Source organism: Pantherophis guttatus, chromosome 1 (assembly GCF_059756535.1).
Source record: "Pantherophis guttatus breed Tessera chromosome 1, ASM5975653v1, whole genome shotgun sequence".
NCBI classification, from domain to species: Eukaryota; Metazoa; Chordata; class Lepidosauria; order Squamata; family Colubridae; genus Pantherophis; species Pantherophis guttatus.
In genome coordinates this window covers 115,511,976-115,538,682 of record NC_142063.1, presented here as the reverse complement: position 1 = coordinate 115,538,682, position 26,707 = coordinate 115,511,976, and the positions used below count along the sequence as shown (strand labels likewise).

At 40.9% G+C, this 26,707-nt stretch overlaps 1 protein-coding gene across 4 annotated transcripts; it reads left to right on the top strand.

Moving 5' to 3' along the window:
• Positions 1-412: 412 nt before the first annotated feature.
• Positions 413-26,707, top strand: LRRC55 (leucine rich repeat containing 55). Of its 4 annotated transcripts, none has more exons than XM_087881580.1 (4): positions 413-494; positions 11,503-13,189; positions 23,710-23,921; positions 26,042-26,707. In XM_087881580.1, the coding sequence occupies exons 2-4, from the start codon at positions 12,520-12,522 to the stop codon at positions 26,045-26,047; spliced, it is 888 nt and encodes a 295-aa protein (XP_087737706.1). In that variant the 5' UTR covers positions 413-494; positions 11,503-12,519; the 3' UTR covers positions 26,048-26,707. The 4 variants fall into 4 exon arrangements, with proteins under 4 accessions (XP_087737706.1, XP_034276245.1, XP_034276244.1 ...); XM_034420355.3 differs by lacking the exon at positions 413-494 and adding an exon at positions 9,395-9,772; XM_034420354.3 differs by having other exon boundaries at positions 23,710-26,707.

The window sequence follows — 26,707 nt, the reverse complement described above, 5'->3', positions numbered from 1 at the left end:
CTTTTGAGCACATGGCAATAAGGCCAAGCGCTTATTTCAGGCTTCAAAAAAATATAAGACAGGATCTTATTTTCGGGGAAACACAGTACTGTATGCCCACCATTTCTCTCTTTCAAAACTGTCTAATATTTTTTAATGCAGATTCACCATCTACTTCTATCCTACAGGGTAAATCAACCAGATGATTTCCTCAGATTTCTCTTATTTGTGTAAGCATGAGTTGGCTCTCAGGCTGCTTTATCTCATCCCACTTCTCACATGTTCTGTACTCTCTTATCCCCTATCATTATGCTTCTATAATTGCTCTTGCTCTTTTTTTAATCTCGTTTCTCCTTGGCCCCACAAATCCCTGCACTAAAGACCTTGAAGCTTTCAAGGCTTTTAGCTGATGCCAGCAGACATGTTTCTCCAGGCTTGTCATAAAACTGCTGGTCCATGAAGGAGAGCAACGGGTACATCTTAGAGAAAGGAAAGCGGAATAGGAAACTAAACAAGTAAGGAATATAATGGGAAAAAAGTGAACCATGCTAACATAATAACAAATTGTGGTGTGGTATAAGGGATCTGACTAGAAAGGAATCACATTATTGTAACATCAAAACCACACTTGTCAAATTGATTCTTTCTATAATGTTAAATAAGGGGGTGGGAGGGCATTTCTAAAACCCATATGGAATGCATAGTGATTTTTTCCAGTAATACAGGGATCCTTGATCATCAAAATGTAAGAGTGTATTATATGTTCTCAAGGGCATTTAGGCAGTAGCTACTATATGAGGCACTAATGGTGGGGGTTGTTTTCTATGATGGGATTGCTGCTTAATAACTTCTTGGCAAATAGTAGACAGCAAATTTCATTCTCTTCAGAAGGTGAGAACCAGGCATCTTTTTCAAAACGAAAGAAAAGCTGCTGCTGTGTTTGCAGGAATTTTAAAATCAATATTCTGCCTGCAAATGTGGATTATCCCTTTGCTCCAGCACATTTTATTGTATTCTTTTCTTTTTTTAAAAAAAACCAAAAAACAGAACTTTCCTTTTCACCATAACTTTGGATGACAGCTTCTATTCTCCCATCACCCCTTGATGCTTGCTGGCTCTTAATAGATTTTACCACCCATTTTATCCAAGAATCAAAACTAGACAATTTCCTAAGGCCAATTTAGAAAACCTCCCCAGCTTGATTTTTGCTGCTCCAGTTAATAGTGCCTACTTTCCCTTAGCAGGCTCCTCTAGATAAATTGATAATACTACCGTTTGAAATATATTGTACCCAGCAGCACACAGAAGCTACAGCCACTCTAAACGTTCATCATAGAAACAGCTGGAGGGTATGGATTTTGGAGAGACAAAGAAAAAGGAAGATAAGTTGGAGAATATGCATTATATCTTTTATGAGTGGGACGGTAATCATACTAATGGGATATAATGTATATGTAAATCCAATCTTAGGCATCCTTGAAAAAGTTTCTATTATGGTAATATTGTTCTTAAAACTAGGTTTTCTTATAAATATCATTCTTAAAGTGCTTTTTTGAGTATAGTATTGTATTGAGCATTTGTGCAAGGAAGGAAAAAAGTAAAATAAAATGTTTTTCTTCTACTTTTTCTTTCTTTCTTGCACTTTTATGTCTCTCTTTGAGAAATACTAGCTAAATGCAGGGCAAAGGCTGGGTAGACCCAGGTTCACACCATGGGTTCAGCTTTGAGCCATTCTGCATTAGCCAACCTCACAGATTGTGGTGCAGGAGTTGTTGGGCAGGGAGCAGGGGTGCTACTCTGATAGGTTCCGAAGAACTGATAGCAGAAATTTTGAGTAGTTCGGAGAACCGGCAAATACCACCTCTGGCTGGCCCCAGAGTGGGGTGGGAATGGAGATTTTGCAATATCCTTTCCCCAGGAGTGGGGAGGGAATGGGGATTTTGCAGTGTCCTTCGCCTGGAGTGGGGTTGGAATGGAGATTTTGCAGTATCCTTCCCTTGCCACGCCCACCAAGCCACGCCCACCAAGCCACGTCCACAAAATCAGTAGTAAAAAAATTTGAATTCCACTACTGGCAGGGAGGGAAGAGAAGTAAGAGAAAGCCGATCTATGCTTGCTGCTGGACTTTTGGAGGAAATGTAGATTGTAAATCTAACAAGCAACCTGAACCAATTTACAATGGAAAAATAAAAGAACAGAGGTTTCATGTGTGTGTGTGTGTATCACAAGTGGGAATATTGAGCATAACAACCGAGCAATGCTAAATGTCTATGGAGATTCTCAATCATCAAGGTCATTAGATGTCCCAAAGGTGCTTTTTCCAAAAGGCAACAGGACTTTTGTTTTTTGTTGTTGTTGTTTGACAACGTTTCACTTCTCATCCAAAAAGCTTCTGTAGTTCTGAACGGGAAAAGCTTCTTGGATGAGAAGTGAAACATTTTCAAACCCACCCACCCACCCCAAGAAAGTCCAGTTGCTTTTTTGAAGAAACACCTTCAGGACAACTGAGCTAAGAATCGTGGATGGATTGACAGAATGGCGTTAGCTTGTGCAGAAGTAAACCTTCTAATAATATGTGTATTATTAAAAGAAAATGGCAAAGCAACATACAGTAAACACTGTTAAGGATCATGAAAGAAAATATACAAAGGGACATAATCTGGAACAAGTGACAGCCAGTGATTTCCAGAACATTATAAAATATATTGCCAGCCAAGATGGATAAGACAATGAGGATGGATAGTGCAGAAATTTATAAGACTATTACAGAAGTGCACAGGAGAAACCAACTAGAACTAGAATTGAACTTGAGACCTTTCAAGAAAGCCCAGGATACAACATATACATTTACACCATATATCCCCAGGGTTACAAAATATTATGTTTACAAAGATGCTCAGGGAATTTTAAATTCAATGGAACAAGTGAAATAGCCAGAGGAAGATTCAGTTACTTTAAAGGAAGAAAGGACTAGAGGCCAATAGATACAGTATGTCTGTCACATTCCCTTTGCAGGGAGAGTAGACCAAATAGCAAATGCATAGATGGAGGTTTTTTTTTATTTTCTACAAGATATTATTTTTCTCCAAGAAGCTTGGTTGATGGGAAATAACGTGATAGCATTCCTTGGCTATAGGTATTTTTATAAATGGCCAAAAAAGACCAAAAGATGGGACATGTTAAAGGGAGCTTAAAGAGCCTAACCACAGTACATCTTGATCTGGATATTATGGAATATGTGAAATTCAAATGCTGAGGCTGAAATCTCAAGAGACAATGTCACCTGACAACAAATAAATTGGGATAACCTGAAAGAGTCATTATTTGATATGTTTCATCATCTTACAAGTGTGGGTTTAATTATTTGCGCGGATTATAATGCTAGAATGGGCTCAGGTTTGGAAATATGGAACTGAAAGGGTAAAGGCTTTTTTGGAATGAAAGGTAGTTTTCCTCTAGTTCCTATTTCACATGACAAGATCCAAAACAAATGTGGATTAGAACTACTTAAATTAATGTATAAATTACAAATGGCCAGTTTATATGGATAACAATGGAATTGAGCCGTGGTGGCGCAGTGGTTAGAGTGCAGTACTGCAGGCTACTTCTGCTGCCTGCCAGCTGCCTGCAATTTGGCAGTTCAAATCTCGTCAGGCTCAAGATTGACTCAGCCTTCCATCCTTCCAAGGTTGGTAAAATGAGGACTCAGATTGTTGGGGGCAATAAACTGACTCTGTAAACCACATAGAGAGGGCTGTAAAAGCATTGTGAAGCAGTATATACGTCTAAGTGTTACTGCTATTGCTACTGACTTGGGGTTCTAATACATCAGTCAGCCACAGAGGGGGAGTACTGTTTTTCATTATATATTCATATCACCCTCAACAATCCCAATAGCACTGTATTTTGATATTATAGCTTGACCAAAGTGATCACTTACCACTTGACTCAGACTTAATGTGGATATGTGGAAATAATAAAGCACAAGACAGTCACAATATAAAAGCTACTACAAAGAATCAGAAACAATTAAAGTGGACATCCCCTCGGCCAAAGTTGTAAGATTAATGCTATAGCCCAACAATGCTATAGCAGAGGGTCACACTTATTCAAAAACCTGAAAATGCAAATATCAAATATGAGGAAGTGGCTGGAAATATGGTTGGGAATTTTAAACCATTGGTGTGTAAATCATGGCAAGGAAAAAGGACTGTAACCAGAGCCCCATAGTTTAACCACAGATTAAGAACTGATTAGATAAGTGAAACAAATTATAAAGGATAAATCATTTGGCAGAATAGATGTAGCGAGAGATAAATACTGAAAATATCAAGCATTGATAAGGAGAAGGAAACAAGACCGAAGACTGTTATGTTTACAAAATACTGATGCAAAATTCTGGGAACTAGTTTCCCAAGGCCAGAGAGTAATAATAAAATAATAAGAGAAGATTTCATCTAAATTTTGGATAATTTATTTCAAAAATAAATTTGAGGATATTAGAATATCAAGTCAGCAGTTAATGGGTACAGATATATTAAAAACATAATTAAAATAACCCTCAATCACTGCTGCAGAAATTAAAAGAATAATTTCACAACAGGCAGCTGGCAAAGCCCAGGGAGAAGATATGTTACTGCCAGAATTTTTTAAGACATTCCATGATTGATGGGCTCCTACGCTCATGTCCTTGTTTACTTATATCGATGCCATGGGAGCAAATCCTTGTAGACTGGAAAAATAGTGTAGCAATTTCAATATTTAAAAAGGGAGATTCCACAACCTCGCTAACCTTCACCCCATAAGACTTATTGACACAGAGTGAAAGTTATATACAAGGTATCTTTTAAACAGATTTATTGATTGGAGCGATAGGTAGGTAGACAATAGCAGAAGGACAGGCAGGCTTCAGAAAGGGACGTGTGTACTATAGATCAGTGTTTCAGTTTAGAACATTTGATTCACAAATCATTAATGGTCCCTCAAAATGACTTTATGCATTTATTGATATATTTTCTGCCTATGATAAATAAATAGAGGAAAATTATGGGAGAAGTTTTAATTATTGATATAAATAGATTAGCTAATATAAAATTACCCAATGTTCAAGTAGGTTACCTAATATAGTATACAAATTATATGATGACACTTACATACAAGTACAGATAAATCTCAATGGCTCCTTAACAAAACAGTTTAAAATCACAAAATGTGCCTAACAGGGCTTCACACTGGCTCTCTCCCTCTTTTAAGTTTTATATAAACAACACTGTAGAAGAGCTTAATAATCCTTCTTTTTATGCTTTATCAATTAGAAGTAGAAAGTCCCAATATACAGAGATGATATGGTACTGATGTCAACAATAATTGGAATAAGAAGGATTCTGACAGTGTTTATAATACTTACAGACAGATTATTCCAAAACCAACTAGTATTTGCTAAGAGATCAAGATATACTGTATCAATGGACCTTAGATGATAAGGAGATAGAACAAGCGAGGTCATTCAAGTATTTGGATATCCATTTTACTGAAATACTAACAATGGCTATGAGGTTAATCAGAGCCATTTGCTCCTTCTTCTGTTCAAAAGAAGGCTGGCTAGTACAGTCTGGACTCACAATTTTCTAGGAGAAAACAATCTCACAGTTGACATATGAAGCCTCAATATGGGGTTTCTAAACTAAAAGAATTAGAGGTGGTCCAAAATAAATCCAGGAGATCAATCTTAACCTTACTCTTATGTGTACCAGCAGCAATATTGAAATTAGAAGTGGCCCTTTCATTAATTAATTTAAAGAAAGAAAGCAATAGTCTAATATTATAGAAGGCTAATCCTCTTGCCCAACACTTTTTTTGGCAAAACAATGCCTCCATGAACAACTTAACAGAAATGGATGGGTGAATATCTCTTTAAACCTTTCTCACAATTTTCACTAGAGCAAGAATTATTGAACAATGTAGATTATCATTCATTATTGATGGTCGCCAGGGGTGCAGTGGCTCACCAGTTAAAGCTGTTGAGCTTGTCAGCTGGAAAGCTGACAGCCCAGTTTCAAGACCCGAGCAGCGCACAACAGGGTGAGCTCCCATTACCTGCCCCAGCTTCTGCCCACCTAGCAGTTCAAATCAGGGGTGAAATCCAGCAGGTTCTGACAGGTTCTGGAGAATCGATAGTGGAAATTTTGACTAGGTTGGAGAACCGGCAAATACCATCTCTGGCTGGCCCCAGAGTGGGTTGGGAATGGAGATTTTGCAATATCCTTCCCCTAGGAGGGGAGGGAATAGAGATTTTGCAGTATATTTATTTATTGATTGATTTATTGATTGATTGATTGATTGATTGATTGGTTCGATTTATATGCCGCCCTTCTCCGGGGACTCAGGGCGGCTTACAATGCATTAAGCAATAGCCTTCATACCTGCTTAGTAGGGCTTTCGAGGGCCCCTAAGCGGTGTTCCTTTTATACAAAGTCAGCTTATTGTCTCCACAATCCGGGTCCTCATTTTACCTACCTCGAAAGGATGGAAGGCTGAGTCAACCTTCCCCTGGAGTGGGGTGGAAATGGAGATTTTGCAATATCCTTCCCCTGCCATGCCCAGCAAGCCACGCTCACAGAACAGTAGGGAAAAAAATTGGATTTCACCTCTGGTTCAAACGCATGCAAATGCAAGTAAATTAATAGGTAGTACTTTGGTGGGAAGGTAACAGTATTCCATGCACCTTTGGAGTATATCCAATGCCATGCTGGCTACATGACCATGGAAAACGTCTTCAGATAATACTGGCTCCCTTGGCCAAGAAACAGAGATGAGCACTGTGCCCTAGAGTTTGACATAATTACACACGGAAACCTTTACCTTTACTATTCTTTAAAATTTTTGAACAAGATGAAGATAAAGAGTAGGTATGCAACCTTAAATTAGTCAAGTGGTATCGATCTTCCAAAGATGGACAAGCAATATCATCTATTTACAGTTACTTACATCCCATTCCCTGATACACACTTTCATAGAACTTCACTTTCAGACAATGCCAGCAGCCTATTTAAATGGAAGATTTAAATAATCCTTAAATCTTAAAGGGTTAACAATTGCACAGCGTTTATGCATTTGTAATAATTCACATGAGGAAGATCTGATCCATTACTTACTACACTGTAAATTATATCAGGAACCTAGACCTACATTCATCAAGCTTTTGTTAATCCATCTGAATCAGTCTAGCATAGAAGGAAAAAAATTTTTTTATTTCCTGCTGACTAACGTAGATGAAGATGTAACAAAGCCAGTTGCATTGTTTGCAATGGCCGCAAGGAAGACAAGAAAGCAGATGCTGACAGATAGTGCTGTTAATATTAGAAGGGATGTATTGAACATATGGATTGTTGCAATTTTATATGAATTCTGCTAAAAAGTGTGGTTGCAAATAAATGTATTAATAAAAAAACCAAATTTATTCATTAGTTGCAAATGGAGAAAATTAACATAACCAACTCTAAGCACTCTAAGTAAAATTTTTGGATTGCCTATCATCCTGAGCTGAGAGACAGTAGCTGGCCCAAGGTCACCCAGCTGACTTTGTGCCCAAGGCAGGATTAGAACTCATGGTCTCCCGGTTTGTAGCTGTAAATATGTTTGTAACTGGCTTTCAAACACCATAATAAGGATATTGTAAATACCCATACTTAGATCCTGCCTCAGGATCCTTCAATGGAAGAGGACTTAAGAACCAAAACTGCGGAGGTCCTGAAGGCGTGGACAATATCCTCATTATTTTTCTTCCTATTTCCATGTTTTGCTCTTTCGCTGCACAAGATAATCCGTCTTGCCTGAATAACATTACACCGCATATTCAGAGTTTTTATTTTCCTCCATAGAACATAGGCTATTTTGGTGCAAAATAAGATTTAAAAACCAAAAAAAAGTTCGCATAGCCCTAGGCATCACAAACATTGCTCATGCAACCTGAATCTTTCTTCAGCAAAGGAGATTAGCTGAAAACAAGTTTTGTCCCTGTAAGCTGTCCAGTTTTATGTTTCCTATAGGTTCAGAGACCTATGAGAGATCATGAATTTTGAAATCTTCCTGAAAGGCAAGAATTTTTAATTTGGGGATCAATGGCTAGATGTCAGGCGGTCCATGACCTTGGAGGAGGGGAAAAATTATAGCCTTAATTTCCCTAACCTCTGAGATTTAGCTGGTCTTGTTATTGATGAATAGAGAAGCATGAATATTACTGTGGTACATATTATTTAAATTTAATCGTCTGATTGTTTAAACTATTAAATTAAATATTTTGGTAGCTGTATGTGAGCATAATTGCTTTCCTTTGTAAAAACAACCGATATTTTATGTATTTAAAGACATTTTTCAGAGGAGAGGTCAGTAGATTTCACCAGACTCTCAGAAGGGTCCATGGCGCAGAAAGAATTATAACTCTAGCTTCAGGGTAAAAGTAAATCAGGATAAACTCAAGCCCCGACTATAATTTTCAAGTCACAAGTTTCAGAGAGCCAGCAAGGACACTCTGTCCATGACATTTAGCAAATTTCCTTTGGAGTGGCACCTGGTGAGGCTTAAAATTGTGCATCTGAAAGAAGGCATTTACTGACTGCTGTGCTTCTCTAAGGTTCAGCTGGCCAGCATCCTATCTGCCTTCTGAAGTCCATTTCACACAGGAAGCTCCTTTGCAACCTAGTGGGATCTTGAAAGAAAAACCAATTAACAGCCATCCAAGGGAGGAACACCAAGCTCTCCTTTGGAAGGCTTGTGCCAGCTGTCTACCCATCAGATGACAGCAAGATAGCAACCATAAAACATACATGAAACCATCTCTAGGAAGTTCCAAGCTCTCCTACAGAGAAAGGAGAAAATAGATCCCTGTAAGAGGGTGGGAGTGGTGGTAAACAATAACTACAGGTAATCCAAAGCACCAGAGTGAGGAAGTGGTTAACCCCGTTGGTGGGAAGGAGAATAGGAAGGTTAAGAAGGCGGCTAACGCAGCTGTTGGGGCAAAATATCTACTCCTGGCAAAGGCAAGAGTTGTGTGCCAGGCAAGACTATTTCTTCTCAAGCCCTTCTGTTGTGAGAAGATGCAAGCAACTGCCTCTTGAGAGCTAGCAAGAAGAAACTGCTTCCCTGGCATCTCCTCTTTATTCCTGGTTCCTCCCCACCCACCCGTTTCTGTGCTTCTGTGCGTGCATGCATGCACTGGCATGTCCCTGTCTGATCTTTTTCTGCCCACGTCTGTCTCCCAGCTTTCCCGCCGCCCCCTTGTCTGCCCGATTCTGCTTCCCCCATCTCAGAATGCGTGTCCTCCCTCTCTTGTCTCTAGGATCTTGTGGGCACATTTTTTTATGCATCCATTGCCTCCTGCCCACCCCCGCCCCTCGCTCTCCACCCCTCCCTGGCCACTGCCTCCCTGCCTCAGCTCAGTGGGGTCTGCAGCCCCTCCGCTCTCCTGTTGCTCAGAGATGAGGAGGCAGTTGCTAAGAGACAGAGAAACGTCAGTACCTGGCCCTCAAGGAAGAAAGAGAGAGCGAAAGAAAGAAGGGGAAAGGAGGTGGGGAAAGACCTGGTTGGAATCACACACACACACACACACTCACACACACAAGCAGAGGCTGCAATTCAAGGAGAGACTGAAATTTCCTCAGTGTCCTTATTTTCAAGAGGGACAGAGGAACGGAGGCAAGAAAGACTCCATGGAATGAGAAGGCTAATCTGGCAGGAAGCAGAGGCATCTCTAATGGATTAAGGCAACATTTTAAAAAAATATCTTCAGCTCAGAGTAAGTAATTATATTTGCTAGTGAGATGAAACTGAAGGGATAGGGAGAAGGAAAGTGGGGCTGCATGCTTGGTGCCATACGACATTTGGTTAAGGAAAGTAAGATTTCTGGGTTCAGAAATGTGAACAGGGTGTGAGCAAGGCGTGTCTTAGAAGATGAGGAGATGTGCATCTCCCAAGGGTCCAGGAAGGAGAGTAAGGGCAAGGATACGAAAAGAAAGGGTAGTTGCAAGAAAGCATGTGGGGATGCCAGCTCAGCAGAGTTTTTGGGTAAATTATGTGACTTGCTTGATCTTCAAAAGATAAATGAGAAAAGGAGGACTGGGGTCTACGCAAGGAAAAGATGACCATGGAAGGAGATAGCATCGGAAAGAAAAAGGAAGAATGAAAATACGATACAAGAACTCCTGCCCCAAGGGTGCACAAAGGATGGAATGAGATGTAGGGATTCCGAAGCACGCCACCCACCAGTCCTTTAATGGAAAAATAGAAACCAGATTTTCTTTTTGTATGGAGTAACTCTCCAAACTGCTTCATAGCTGAAGGAGAAGCCTCAGCAGACCTTATGGATGGGCGGTGCCCTTCATCTGGGCCCGGAACTACAGGAAGTAACTGGAGGTTATTTTGGCAGAGATGCAGACACAAGGTTGAATGCAGGACCTGTTACAAAAATTTTGGTGTTTAACCTGAGCTCCCTTATTTTCTATTTTAAAGTAGGGGCGGTCACACTTGGGGATCAAGTTCAAAAGGTTTGGGTTCTTGTACAATAGTAGGTATGAAAAGGAATAAAAGAAATTTGTGTATTTAAAGAGTTTCAATAATTAATTTCCATTCACTCTCTCATTCACTTGCTTTTACATGCCATCCCTCAATCGGGTTGATCAAATGCTGATTTGTGGTGTGTTTGGGAAGGAAACACTAAACAAAGCCACAGATGAACAACCCAAGTCAGAAGTCTTCCAGCCAGCCTAGTGATTCCACTTTCCTTTTATCTTCCAGCATGGCCTGGAAGGCAAAGCTCCATAAACTTTGCCATTAAGTACATCCTCCATGTTCAAGGGGGATTAACTACCAGATAGTTTGTTTTAGAGCTAGGTACTCCCTTTTCTAGTGAAATTTGGTGTTATTTCCAGACACCTTCTCACCTAGACTCCTTCCCATTTCTCACCTTTTTGGAATGATTGATCTTTTATTGATACAAGTTGATTTCTGCCTTCCCACAGTCATAAAGGGCATCTCAGGTCATTTATAATGGACTTGTAAAGTAAGAGGGAGGTGGATAACTGAATAGTTTAAGGCAGCTTTCTTCAACCTAATGCCTTCCAGATGTGGGGCAAGTAATGGACGTGGAATCTAATTCAGATGGCTTCATGCTGAACTACAATGCTTTTCCTCCCTCTCAGCCAAAGCTGAATATATTTACTTCCTTGAAGATAAATTCACTCTTTGGCCAAACAAGCAGTGCCTCGGCCTTCTTTCTTCTTCCCACACATCTCGGTCCAGTGCTACAGTAAATACAATAACAACTGTACATTGAGAAAATTGTGTGGGGTTCCCAGAATGATGTTTATAATAGAGGACAAAGAGTAGGGGCGTCAGCAGTGATTTGGAAAGAAAGTGGGGTGCGTGCATTACTATAAAAACAGTTGGCAACAGGAGAGCTATGTTGAATGCACAAGGGGTATATGATCCCCACTCCCCACTTTGATCTTTGTTATATTTCATTGACAGGTTGTCCTGGAAGAAGTTTAGCCTGGGAAAGAAGACGAAGCTTCAAGGACAGCATTACACTCCTTCTCCTGACGCTTATTATTTGGACCCTGAAATCATGATTATTCTTGGCATACAGCTTCCGGCTTAGTTTTTCAAGTTAGGCACAACATGGATTCATGTACCTATTTCAGTGGCTCTAGTTCTGGAGGGCGGCATCTGCTCCTAAAGTGAAAGAGAATGGCTAGCCATCTTCCCAAACAAGTAAAAATTTGGACTGCTAAGAGGCTCCCCATCTCCAGCCTTAGTTTCTCCTGACCTTTCCAAGAGGGACTCATTTGGAAGTTTAATCCAGTTTAGCAGCAGTTTATCAAGAGGACCTTCTGCAGACATTAGCTTTCTGGGAAACAGAAAAGGAAACAGCGGAAGACAGCTGTTTCATTTATTTTAATAATACCTGAATGATTCCAGGAGAAGTTCCTTCCAGTCTGGTAGAACTGCAGGTAGAATTACTGAGACTGCAAAAAGCAGTGACCTGATTATATTTTTCTAGTGCAACGAGAAACTTCTGCAAGTCATCAGCAAATTATGTCTCCAGCACACCAAAACAAAATAAAACACACTAAAAAAAGAGCACATTTTATCTTAACTCAAGATCCAGAAATCTAGCGATCAATAGATCTTGGATAAAAATTATCAGCTTTGTTTACATTTTTTTTTATTATAATCTTTTAACTTCTCCATAGAAATTACATATGCATGTATGCAGGTAGATTACACTCTTCAACTTCCTACAGAAAAAAAGTTATTTAGGAAGCTAAACAAGCTACCAAAACTTGTCAGCTTCTCGCTTAGTTATAACTCTTTTATGGTCCTATAAGTGCCTCAAGATCTGACAAATTTCCGATGTTCCTCATTTCTCCAACCATAATGTAGCAGTTTTTTGTCAGTGATTCCCATTGGCTGGATTGTGTCTCCACCCATTGCTGCCCCTTCTTGATTGGCCTCTCTTTGCCATGTAGCTTCCACCTTGCCAAAATGAGTGCAGACTGTGTCCAGCTGGGAGGAGAGCAGTTTGTACCCCATTGCTCTCCTGCCATGATATTAAGCCCTTTCCTTGTAGCAGTGGTAGTAGTCTTTGCCAGTGCTGTCACTGGTTGCCCAGTTCTGTGCACATGCCGCAGCCAGGCCGTGGATTGCAGTGGACTACGACTGTTTTCAGTCCCACCAGATCTTCCATTGGATACCAGAAACCTAAGCTTGGCTCACAACCACCTCACAAGCATCCCTCCTGGATACCTTACCTGCTACTTGGAGTTGAGAGTATTGGATTTGCGGAACAACTCCCTTGTTGAACTACCAGTTGGACTCTTTTTGACATCTAAGCATCTTTCCCACTTGGACTTGAGCTACAATAACTTGACTCAGGTGGTGGCTAATATGTTTCAGGAAGCCTACAGCCTGGTACATGTTGACTTAAGCCACAACCCTTGGCTGAAGAAGATAGACCCCCAAGCTTTCCGAGGCTTGGTCCAACTACGTGCGCTTGATCTCAGCTATGGGGCTCTGTCTTTCCTTAGCCTTGAAGCCTTAGAAGGTCTCACAGGCCTGGTGACTCTTCAAATTGGAGGCAATCCCTGGATATGCGGTTGTACCATGGAGCCACTGCTGAAGTGGTTGAGAAATAGGATCCAGAGATGCATGTCAGGTAGGTGAAATTAAGTGATTGTCCAATTCTCAGATTTATTTCTAATTGCATCACTTATCTTGCCGTGAAGTCTTTATTCATTTGTTAATCAAGTTTAGACAGTCACCCATTTCATCGAAGGCAACTCTGAGCAGCGTACAACAAACCACAAATAAAACAACATATAAAACCCCCATAGATATAAAACAAATAATAAACCACCTAAACAGTAAATATTACTAAATACAGACATACCAACCCTAGGGAATAAAAATAGCCAGCTCAGCAATGGAGCCATCTAAGCATGTCTTAGAGACAGAGCTAATCTAATTTGGGAGGAGGGGAGGGAGGGAGGGAGGGAATGTTCCATAAAGCAGACGCCATGGCAGAGAGGATATGTCTCCTAGCACCCATCAAATGTAGATCACAGCTGAAAGGATCTCTGAATCCTTTCTGAAAGATCTTTCAGGCAGAGTATTAAACTTTCATCTGAAGTGTGAGAGATACATCTTTTTGTCTCAAAGTTAACACGAGGTTAAGGATAAAGCTTATTAACAGGTAATGGGATTTTAATTCAGGTGAAATGTCGAGTTTCAGAAATGTGTATATGTGTGTGTGTATTTTTGGAAGTTCAAACTGTCTCTAAATAATCAACATTACGTGTTGTTTTTTTATATACAGAAAAACATAAATATTTCAGATATACATTTAATGTATATATTATATTATACCATAGTTATCATAATATATGTCCTGAATAAAACAACTCAGTCTAATAATAAAAATAAATGTCAAATGATACACACACATTATAAGCATATTGACATTTATTAAATTTATATAACTGGTCCTCTCACATAAAGCAGTTCTGGGTCTCTAACACAATTAAAACATCAATGAAATAAAAATTGCAATAGAAAAATGCATAAGAAAACGAAAGAAGGATAAACTAAGTTTGTCAGTTAATTTGTAAGTAACAAATTCATTCACTTTTCAGATTCAATCACCTCCCATCTCTAAGGAAAAAAATCAAGTACTTAGAAGCTTTATAAAAGGCCAACTGGTATGGGATTAATCTAATCTCAAAAGAAATTTGTTTTCTGATACAGGAAAGCCATGTTTCCTGAGTCTGACAACTGACATGCTTTAATTGACAGGACCTGGCGCATATACCTTCTGCCAGATCTGATGGAGCAGGTAATGAGAGAGAGACTGCAAATATTCTAGACCCGTGATGGTGAACCTATGGCACGCATGCCACAGGTGGCACGCGTAGCCATATCGGTGGGCACGTGAGCTCAGCTCCACCAGCTGATTTTCAGGCCTTCTGGGTCCACCAGAAGTAGGGAAGCAGGCTGTTTCCTGCCTCCTGAGGACCTCGGGGGGTGGTGGGAAGGCCCGTTTTTCTCTCTTCCCAGCCTCCAGAGCCTTTCTAGGAGTCTGGGGAGGGTGAAAACGGCCTTCCCCACCCCCCGGAGGCCCTCCAGAGGCCCAAAACAGCCCGTTTGCCAACTTCCGGTGGGAACCACCCCCACCCCCACCCCGCTCCTGGCACGCAATGGCAAAAAGGTTAGCCATCACTGTTCTAGACTATATACATGCATAAAAGTGTCAACCCGCCTCTTAGGCAACATTCAGAAACTTATTGGGAACATGGGTGTATGGAGCCACATCCTTAATTGTTCATAATACCACATTCTGGACCACTCGTAGCTTCCAGATTACACTGCAGTAATCCCCTTGGGAGTTAACCAAAGTATGAGACACAATATGTGCTACCATCTGATTGAGGAAAGAATACACCACACCAAGTTGAACAACAGTCCTCCTGCCCATGGCTGTCACCTGTTCTTTGAATAAGGGCCATGAATCCAGGAGGAAACCTCCCCCCCAAACAAAAAAACTGTTTACCAGTTCTTTCTGCAGCGATGCCATCCAGAACTAGGGATGAAAAATCATTGAGTCAATGAGCCCTGAAACCCTCAATCATGTTTGGGTTAAACCGAAGCCTGTTCTTCATCATGGAAAGCCCCATAGCCTTCAGACACAGCCTTCAGACACACAGATCATGCTTATCATGTCATTTGGCTGGCCCATAGCAGAAATATATAACTGGGTGTCATTTATTAATTTACTGATATGATTTATATTGCTGCCCATCTTACACAGGTGACTGCACCCAAGAATAAGCAATAACTCACTCATCAAAACACACATTCAATCCAGCACAGTGATGACTCTCTGTGCTGTTTATTAACTTTACCCAACAGTTCTTATAGTTGCTAAATAAGAGTGGGATGAGCCTCAAGGTTTGAGGAACCCTACAGAACTGGTGATATGGGTTTAATCTCTCTCCCCACTGTCAGTGCTGACTGGAACTGATCCCAGAGGAAGGAGGAAAATTAGCATAAATCTGTGCCTCAAATTCCTAATCCCAAAGCCAGTCCAGAAGGATATCATGATGCATGGTACTGAAAGCTGCTGAGCAATCAAAAGGATCCAAGATATATACACAGCTCCCATCCCACTCCAACCAGAGATCATCCACAAGCACGAGCAGTACTGTTTTGGTTCCATGCCTAGACATGAAATGCAACTAAAACAAGTACAGATAATTCACTTCCTCCCGAGTTATGTGACACTGCAACATGATCTCCTTCTCTACAACCTTTACTAAAAATTGTCCCCAATTGGGCATCTAGTACTGCTGTCTTAAGGAGCAGATCAGGGTTGGGCTGCTGGGGGTTCACAGGGGGTTCGGGAGAGCCTCTAAGCTAAGATTCTGTGCAGTTCGGAGAACCCCCAAATCCCATCCTGGCTGGCCCCTCCCACCCTGCCCCTCCCCACCGAGGAGTCCCCACGTGGCCCATTTTGGATGCAGGTAAGTGCAGGGTGCATGCAGAGGCTCGGAGACCTGTGAAAAACAGGTCTACCAGAAGTTTGAGAAGGCCGGAAGTGGGCCCGTTTCTGGTCTCCAGAGGGCCTCCAGAGCCTGGGGAGGCCATTTTCACCCTCCCAGAGGCTTGAGGAAAGCCTCCGGAGCCCGGGGAGGGCAAAAATGCCTCCCCCCCCAGCCGCCATGGTGCAGGAAGCTGACTAGGCTCTGCCCACCATAGCCATGCCTACCCAGCAATCAGGCAGAGAACCCCTTGCTAAAAATTTTGAAGCCCACCCCTGGAGCAGATCACTACTTTCTTCAGTGGGTCCATCCCTTCTCTCAAAGATGCATTCACCATAACTTGAATCTCTTGAAACAGGGCTGCCGGACCACCCTTTGTAGATGTGGGCAGAAAAGTACATGCACTTATAAGAAATCATTTCTTACCTGTCTCTATCATCTAGCCTCTCTTTCCTTGTGGACCCCAAGGGTTTCCCTGGTTTATTGTGGAGTAGAGGGAGCTGAAATGAGCTATGAGATATCTAGAGAGCTTCTGGAGATCAACAGAAAATGAACCCAACTGAACATAAATTAGATCTGCTATTAGGTTCTACCTTGTCTCAGTAAAGGTGGCAGAACTGAACACAGAACTTCACAGAATTAAAGACAGCTCCACAGAATTAAAAAAAAAGCTGTCTTGGAGTTTGATGGAATGAAGAGTTGACAAGTAGACTGGGTCTTCAATAATTTATCTCCAGTCAAGGACAGATATTGAAATCACCAATAAGTGATCCAGACAGTTGCTCTTCATTAGGAAAACCTGCAGACCACAAGGATTTAGTACTCTGGGACACAATGGAACAGCTATCTTGGTCAACTTACTTACACTTACTTCTTTTCTATTTAGAATTAGAAAATTAATTTTCTAATTAGAAAAGAAGTAAGCAAATGTTGTGTTCTTTCAGGCAGAACTTCCAAAACCTTCAGAAACTGCTTGTTAAGTGGTTTTCAGCTAGTAGGAATCTTTGGATCAACAAGTTTTACAGAACTGAGTGAATTTCCTATAATCCTTAGTGAAATAAGTTTTAACCAAAAGTTTAAGAACTGTTTTTTTTTTTAAAAGCCACAACAAAAGGTTGATTAAAACTTCAATTTTAGAAAATTAGAAATTGACTAAGGGTCCAGCTAAATTTGAAATAAAAATTTTGGAATTAATTATTTTTAAAAAATCCTTTCAATGGGAAAATGTTTTTGTTTTTATTTAAAAAAAATAACTAGTAAGAGAATACTTTAAAAATTGGACATTGGAGGGAACTAGAAGGAACTGAAGATTACACTTTAAGGTGAAGAACACTCAAATTTGATTTATAATTATACAATGTAGCAAAATAGTTTAACATTGGATACTTTGATGGATATTTTTCAACAATGGTCTCAGAAGTTAATTTTATAGTGTCTGCCTCAATAGATAGACTGAGTCTAAAACATGTTATGGAATATGAAAAATGTCTATTTCACAAGACTGAGATTTGAGTTGAAAGTGAATTTTAAAATGACAGTCTATACCAGTGATGGCTAACCTTTTTGTTGTCGTGTGCCAAAAGCAGGGGGAATGTGTGGGGGTCATGCGCGCACATGCCCACACCCATAATTCAATGTACCCCGCCCCCCCCGTGCACACATGCGTAAACCCCCCCTGCGCTCCCCCTGCTTTTGGCACGTGATGGCACCGTGGGCCTGGTAGGCCCATTTTTCGCCCTCCCCAGGCTCCAGAGGCTTTCTTGGAGCCTGGGGAGGGCAAAAACAGCCCATTTCCTGACTTCCGGTGGAACAGGAAGGCCTGTTTTTCACCCCCCCAGGCTCCAGAGGCTTTCTAGGAGCCTGGGGAGGGCGAAAACGGCCTTCCCCACCCCCCGAGGCCAAAAATAGCCTGTTTCCTGACCCACCCACCCCAGAAGGCCCAAAAATCAGCTGGCCAGCATGCAAATGCATGCTGGAGCTGAACTAGGGCAACACTCATGTACCCACAGATATGGCTCCACACACCACCTATGGCATGCATGCCATAGGTTCGCCATCACAGGTCTCTACTGTTTCCAGGCATGGAAAAAAGATGATACACTGAACATATAAAACAGGGGTGTCAAACTCATGGCATTACAGTGTCATCACATGACATATCAGGACTTTTTTTCCCCTTCACTAAACCGGGCATAGGTTTAGCAAGCGCATGACGCATCCAGAGTGTGGGCCGGGAGTTTGATAGTTCTGATATAAAAGAAATCAGTTGATCTCCTAATAACTAAATGGGATTTACAAACAACAGCCTAAGAGAGTGAATCGGATGGTTTTCCCACATTGGCTCTACAAAAGAGTTTTGTTAAAGTTTGAAGTATTTTGGGACAAAAAAAACAAGAAAAAAAATCAAGTTCTAGGACTGTGATGGCGAACCTATGGCACGCATGCCAGAGGTGGCACACAGAGCCCTCTCTTTGGACATGTGCGCCATTGCCAGCTGCTCTTCTGGTTTCCAGTGCACTGAAGCACCAGAAAACAGCCTGAAAATGGCCTGAAAAACAGCCAAAAACAACCTGGAAAACAGCCCGGAAAACGGCCTGGAAAAGAGTCTGGAAAGCAGCTTGGAAAACAGCCAAAAATGGCCAAAAAACAGGCATGCACATTGGTCTTCAGCTTTCCAAGGCTCCAGCATGCACGAAGACCAGCTGGCTGGCACACGTGTGCATGCCAAAAACACAAAGACCAGCTGGCTGGTGCATGCATGCATATCGGCCAGTTGGTCTTCAGGTTTCCGGTGTTCCGGCATGCACACATGCACGCACATGTACGTGCGTTCCAGTTTGGGCACTCGCCATCACTGTTCTAGGACATTGTTTGAAGGGACTAAAGAAGTAAATGGAAGGAATATAAAGTCAGTTTATTTAATCAAGGTTAAAATAGACTTTTGCCAACATCAGGATTGAAATGACAAGGTTCTACAGATTTCTTTATAAATAAGAAATGAGATATGGAAAGAAGAGATCATTTGTGGTATTTTAAGAGAAAATGAAGATGGAAAGTCACTTCCTTTTATATTTCTTTTTCTTTTGTCTTAATTTTATTGTAATTATAATTCTTAATAAAATTACTATTAAAAAAAGGAAAAGAGGTCGCACAGGTACAATCTGATCAAAAGCTCAGCCAGCCTTTTATTCCAAGTGGCAACCAAAGCTTCAGTCTCACCATGTGTCATACCTTCAAAAACAACTCCAAATTTCCATTGAAACCCAACCAGGTCCATCAGAATGATTATAGAATGTAATCTGCCATGCTGGTACAATGTGGGTTGCCATATATTTTTCAGAGTAGTTAGCTTTTCAAAGTAGCTAGTTCAAAGTAGCTAGTTCAAAGTAGTTTTCAAATTAAGACTAGACGGGTTACAACTGGCTTTTCCCACTTCTATCGCAGCATCTTAATCATTACATACACTGGCACTCTCAGTTGTATGAGTGTATATATGCATGTGTTTATGCATGTATGTGTCTGTCTGTCTATTTCTCTATCTCTGTATCTCTCCTGCAGAGATATTTAAGACCAGATTAAATATAGATTGTGCTCAGTTAACAAAACAGTTAATGGTCAATTTCTCCCTTTTAAAATGGCTTGCTTAAATTGACAGAAGTAATTGCTGCTCTGGAAATGGAGCAAAAGACAGGAAAGAGCTTCTGGATAAATTATTATAGCATTATGCAGGAGTCCCACGTGGGAGTAAGATAACAGAATGGAGAAGAGAGCACATGTGGGGAGAGTACATCACGGAATGCAGTCAGAAAATGACAGAATGGAAACTGGGGTCTCTCCCCAGAGTGTTGATAGGATATACTGTGTAAAGAATTACCACTTGGACAGAAGCAGGATGAGAAAGAGTTTATCTCTGTGTGCGTATGTGCATGTGTGCATACAGGTGAAAGTTGCATTGGGATTGGGAGACAGTCCAGAAAGAGCTAAGGCACTCCTTCCTTTTCCTTGCTTGCCTTAGCACCCAGTGTCCCACTCAAATGAGAATAAATTGAAAAGCACCTACTGTTATGAAACTAAATAGGAATGCTTTACTGGTGGGTCAAATTGGCTGAGCAAAATGAATTTATTCACCAGTCGTGCTTCAACACTTTCTGTGGGAAAGGGCTTAGGACAGGGGTGGGTTCTACTTACCTTTACTACCGGGATCGCAACGGGATCGTGCGCACCTTCTGTGCATGTGCAGATCACTGATGACAACATCCAGGGCGGTGGGCAGGGCCTCCTGCCAGTTTTACTACTGGTTCTTGCGAACCGGTCCAAACCAGGGGCAACCCACCACTGGCTTAGGAGTGGTCCCAAACCGGCTGATCACCTCAGCAAGGCAAGGAAAGTATATTATAAGCAACTCCCTCAGACATAACAAGGATGAGAGGGAATTCCCTGAGTGTTTTGGAATCCTGGGGGAGGCAGAAAAACCCCTTATCCTTGCTTGGATTGCATGCCTAGATTCTTGGGGTGGGTAATGTTTGAGGGAGGCTGTTTTCAAAACCTGAATATTGGGGTGAGGCTAGGTGGAACAAAGCAGGCAACACATAGCATCTCCTTGACTTTGGGTCACATTAGCAAGATGATTCCTGTTTCAGCGAGTTGCCCTGTTAGTCATAGTTTACAGATCTCTTTTTGTCAATGCTACTCAGATTGGGAAGGGGCGCCGGCAGTTTATCCACATATTTATGTTTTGTTCATAGGCCAGATGTGGGTGCAAAGGTTCAAGAGGTGCTTTGAAAAAAATCAAAGGGTATTATGCTGAAAACCAGTATGGTAGCTCCTCTTGCTCCTCCTGTGACCTCTCTGTGACCCTTCCTCAAAGCAAAGCATTGTTCTAATGCTGGCTATCAATATAATATCTGCATCTGCAGCACAGAGGGTCTCTGCACACATTGTCTCACCCAAATGCCTGACTGTGAAGAAAGTCCACTCAGGTGTCCAACAGACATGCAGGGAATCCATCAGTTCAGCCTGGTTCTTGCAGGATAAAGCACCAGAGTGAACCGATCCCATGTACGGCTTTCCAAAGGACCCATACACCCTGAAGATTTGTACTGGGGCCAGAACAAAGCAGCAGGGCAAGTGGACAGCACAAAGGTCACTTCCAAAGGACAGGGTGAGTAGGAATGTCAGTAAGTACTTCCCACAATTCACCATTCATGAGCCATGGTGGCGCAGTGGTTAGAGTACAGTATTGCAGGCTACTTCTACTGACTGCTGGCTGACTGCAATTTGGCAGTTCAAATACAACCAGGCTCAAGGTTGACTCAGCCTTCCATTCTTTCAAGGTGAGTAAAATGAGGACCCAAATTGTTGGGGGCAATATGCTGACTCTGTGAACTGCTTAGAGAAGGCTGTAAAGCACTGTGAAGCGGTATATAAGTCTAAGTGATATTGCTAGTGCTATTGTTACCCTTAATCTTCCAGCTATGGCAGAGATACGATTCTCTTTTTCAAGGGAGCACAACCCAGGCACATTAGTTGTCCATCCTTACCCTCCAGACATTATGAATAGAGATTTACTACCCACAAGTTCTTCATTTCTGTCAATTACCAAGACCTAAATGGCCACATCACACTTAACTGGATGCTGCAGGTGACTGTCCTTCACCCGGTGTGCAACAGAACCCCTGGAGGGAAACTTTGAAAGAGAGGAAGAGAAGAAGGGAGAAACAGAGAGGGACACTTTTTAAAGAACATAAAAGGGAAAACATGGACAACAGTGGCAATGTTTATTGTGACATTGCGGGAGGTCATTGCAGTCACTGTGTGAAGGGTATTTCAGAGACTATCACATATGAATCAAAAAGTCTTTTGGAAGCACTCAGAGATGAGATGTCCTTCCAAAGTAGAACATTGTCAGAATTGTATGAGAAGTACGACGCACGAGAAAGGGCTCTGGGATGTACCACCTTGCCTCTCTGCCCTTTCTGTGCCCTTGTAGTGGAAGATCCCCAGCTTGCATAATCATAAATCAGCATCCTCTCCCAGCCCTCACGCTTTCTTTTTTCCTGACACTAGTCTTTTTCTGACCTTCTTGCTTATCTCTCAAGCTGCAAACTTGAAGGCCTGAGGACAGGAAATCCTGCTCAGGCAAGGACAGCAGAAGGCAGCCCTGCTTTAACAGCACCTTCATCTCCTTAAGTGCCCTTATGCAACTGAGTCTTATGTGTATTTTTTTAAAAAAAATTGCATCTATCGCTAAATGTGGGTAGACCAGATAATGAAGGAGAGGGTGTTATCCAGCATTTAGAAGCAAGGAAATGCAGGTGAAACTTATTTGGTCTCCTTAATCACTTGGATCAGCAAGGTTGGGTTTGTTTGTTTGTTTGTTTGTTTGTTTGTTTGTTTGTTTGTTTGTTTGTTTTGTTATGGAAATGTCTCCAAGCAGAAAGGGTGGGCTTTCTAGGGGATTTTCATTAGTACATCTGCTATTTACTACCCAGTTTATTTATTGTATTGTCCAAGATCTGTACAGAACCCAGTATTCTTACAACCAGTTCATAGAAGATCACAATGAAATCATGTATATCTGTCAGTTATTATTAAGGAAAAGGTCCAATGGTGACTTTTATCTGTATGGTCACCAGAAATTAGACCCAATTCAATAGCACTTAATTTTCATTAAGAATGCAGAATGGGCTTCAAGATATGAATGCTTCATAACAACCGATCTCCACCCATCCATTCAGAGCAGCTTTAAACTTAGGAAAAATGCCTAATTTAGAATGTTTCTACTTGTCACACTAATTTTTTTAATAAACAAAGAAATTGGTCATGAGGAGGCATCCAGAAATCACATGGACTCTGCACTCTGAAGTGTTTAATCCAAAAACAACTGCAGAGTGTGATTCCACTGCATGTGTAAAGTAGTTCTTGCCATTAGCTTTACAAAAAAAGGAAAAAGTGGATGAGTGAGGCCAGTGATTGAAAATTAATTATGAGCAATAATGGAAGAATGATGAAGCTCGGCCTGAAATCGTTCCGAAAGGGCTGTTTTTATTTTTAAACAAATTAGAACATATTGTGGAAAGTAATGTGTTGTTTTTTTATTTGTTATTCTGCTCTGTATTCTGCTGTTGGTAGTTCTGTTTGGGGAATTATTCAGAGATTCAGCTCTTAGAGGAGTAAGTATAAAAATGCAGTTCATTAACTGATATCCCAGCATGAGCTGTGATGGGCTAGCACTCGCTTATTTAGAAGAGTATGTAAGCTTCTATGCACTGGATACTATCCAACATTTGAATAGATATTCACTCATGCAGCAAGACTTTCCCTTGTGCCCCTTCCTCTGCCACCCCTAGCTGCTTTCAAAATCTGCTCTGGAAAATGAAGGTCTCAGTCAGTGTCTTGGGTCTGGGGAATGTTCCTCCCTCCTCCAAAATGCATTGTTGGCATTTATTTAATATCAAATAAGAGTTAAGGATATCTTAATAGAAGTACTAATTTTTTCCCCACCCTTTAATCAGTTTAGGAATTTTTGATAAGGTCTGAGAGAAACGAATAGCAAAAGGGGTGGGATGGGGAAATCACTCATGGTTTCAAGTCTTGCTACAGACATAGGCATGATTGATTTACCAGATTATTCTTGTTTCAGATACCCAACTGGCTGAGTGCCGTGAGCCACCTGAAATGGAGGGTGCTTCTTTGCTTTCCCTGACAGAGGAGAGCTTCAAGGCTTGCCACTTGACCTTGAGCCTGGATGATTATCTCTTCATTGCCTTTGTGGGCTTTGTGGTTTCCATTGCTTCTGTTGCTACCAACTTCCTGCTGGGCATCACTGCCAACTGCTGCCACCGTTGGAGCAAGGCAAGTGAGGATGAGGAGATGTAGTCAGCTGGCCTGATCCTTCCTGCTCCTGCATCGTTCACAGCCAAGGAAGGGAGAGGGGGCAAGGACTGTCATGCTCAGGGAAAACAAGGAAACTTGTCTTTCCCCCACTATGCTGTTTTCCTGAGCCTTCCTCCTCACCTGCAGGCAGCATCAGACTGCCATCCATCCATCTATCTGCTTGTTTGGAGACAGGGCCTGTAGGGATAGGAAGACTGAAGTGTGCCTTGTACAATTCTGTTTGTGCTGGAAACAGCCAGACAAGTTCTGAAAAATGACAAAAACACATGCTCAGACCACCCTTCATCCTTTGCTTTCTCTTCTTTGCTCCTGCTTAATACATACTTAACATCCTTCCCCCCCCCCATGTGCTTGTTGCATAGTCTCTAAATTCATAAGTGGAGTATATAATCGCTCAAAGATCCACTTGCAATGCATATCCATATGACTACTGACCAATGAGGAAAAAAAATCCAAAACTTTCCTTTTGGGAACCTTGAAGAATTCTGCCCTCCAGATCATTCCATCCCATAACTACATCAAGGAAGGTTGTTTGAAGAAGGTTCATTCTCAAGCATGAAAGTATTATCCCTTGAGCTTTGTCCACAAGTTCCAGTGGTCGTCCTTTGGACATATTTATACATTCAGAACTTGCAGTTTTATCAGTAACTCCCCCCCCAAAAAAAATATTTTGGAGACAAAAAAAAAAGAAGGGCAGATAGACTATTTTTCATCCCAATTGCTAATTATTTTAGTATAGATGGTGCTACAATTTACACAAATGTCTGTTGGTTTTATGCCCAGCCTCATGCTAACCAAACAGATTCTGGCTAGACTGGCCTGCCAAGAGAGTTCCTGACCTGAACTTCAAATATGGCAGATATGCAGAGAATTACTATACTGCATTACAGGAGTATAAAACGTTAAATAATTAAAATAAGTACCATTATAGAATAAGGCTTTAATGTATTGCTCATAAAAAAAATAGATAGAAATAGTGTAAGACAGCCAAGTTGGTTCCAAAAGTGTTATAGAGTTTTTATAGGTGTGAACATTGAGGTGAACATTGGAGGATGATCGTGTTTTGGGTTGGGTGGAATTGGATTAGCCTGAACGGGGGGTGGGGGGGGGAAGATGTGGATACTTGTTGGAAATAATGTTTGTGGAGGATTAAAAAGTATAAGATGTTTCTTCCATAGACATTTTAGAGAATCACCCTAAACTAGCAATTTTTTCAACATATTGGCTGCTTTGTTTATTTTTTCAATATTTTTCAAACTATATCTACACCACAAGGTCAGTTTATGTATCTACTTAACTGGTTTTCTCTAAATGTTCTCCGTTAGAGAATCTTAGTAATGAAGAATTGTATCAAATTTGAATGCATAGTGTAGCAAATTTATGCATAGTGACATGGTGCCAAGGGATCACTAGCACTAGATGGTGCTAAAAGTCAGAATTCCAAGGGACATGTGGGAGATTTGAAGGAAGTCACATTTAGTGTTAACAAAGATTATTTCTCCAGATCTAATTGAACTGAATTGAAAAATAATGTGCATTTAAGATATGAGGGTGATGTTGACAACTCTGTCTCATTGCTACATTCCTTTGCTATCCCAACACACTCAGCATCTTTCATAAAAACATCTATTGTCTTTATTTTCACAACATGAAAAATCCCTAAGTACAGGAATAAATTATTATGGAAGTGTCCGTAATAGAACAATTAGAACAAATGGAGAGAATTAATTTTTTTAAGCAACAGAGGAAGCCAAAATCAGGGAAGGGAATAGAACTGAATACGTCATTATTTCAATTTACATAGTTCACAAGCCCAGTTCCTAGAAATAAGTGTAAAAATCAGATGAACACCACCAAGAACATTGATAACATAATTTCTGCATCTAGATCTACAGTGCTAATGGTGCACATGAAGATTGAGATGCCAAGCAGGCATATTAGACTGTAACTAGTTAATATTAACTATAGTTAATATTCCTGCCACAGGAAGCACCTTATGAAGCCTATAACTATCTCATAGAAATTTGTGTCTTCTGATTATAGTTAATATATTTCAACTTTTTAATTTTTTTGCATAGGTATAGGACCAAACAAGATACTGAATGCTGCTATTGGGGGAAAGGAGCTTGGGAGAGAGAAAGGATAGTAAAATCCCATTGTTCTCAATTACTCCCACTAAAATCAAGAAGGTGGTGAGTGAAGTTGTCATTCAAAGGAGACCAATCCTTTCCTTCTTCTTTTATGTACTTGAGGTTTTTTTACCCTGGTCATTTCATAGTGAGATCTACAGGTGAGACCCATGAAGATCTGAGATCTCACATAAAGAGCCAACTCTGCCATCAGTCAAAATGAAGCAGCTTGCATCTGGCAGAAAATAAAATTGTTAATTATTTAGATTTGTTGCTGTTGCTATTGCTGTTGCTATTGCTGTTAAGGAACCATTACAGTTTTCATCCCAGATGCCAAATTGTCCCTGACATGATCATTCATTCGTTCAGGAAACCTACAAATAAAGATGTTCAAAAATCACAACTTGACACTGTTCTCATCACAGAGTAACTTGGGGAAAAATATAACACTGTGATGAAAGGATTGGATGGAAGAAAGACTACTAATTGTCAAGCAGCTCTAAATGTTTGTTTTTATGAGGCTTTCAGAAATACCTGGAAACCAGTTGGTACAGGGCTAAAATTATATAGATGTTCATTTGTAAGATAAAATTATATCATGTGAATTGTTCTCAA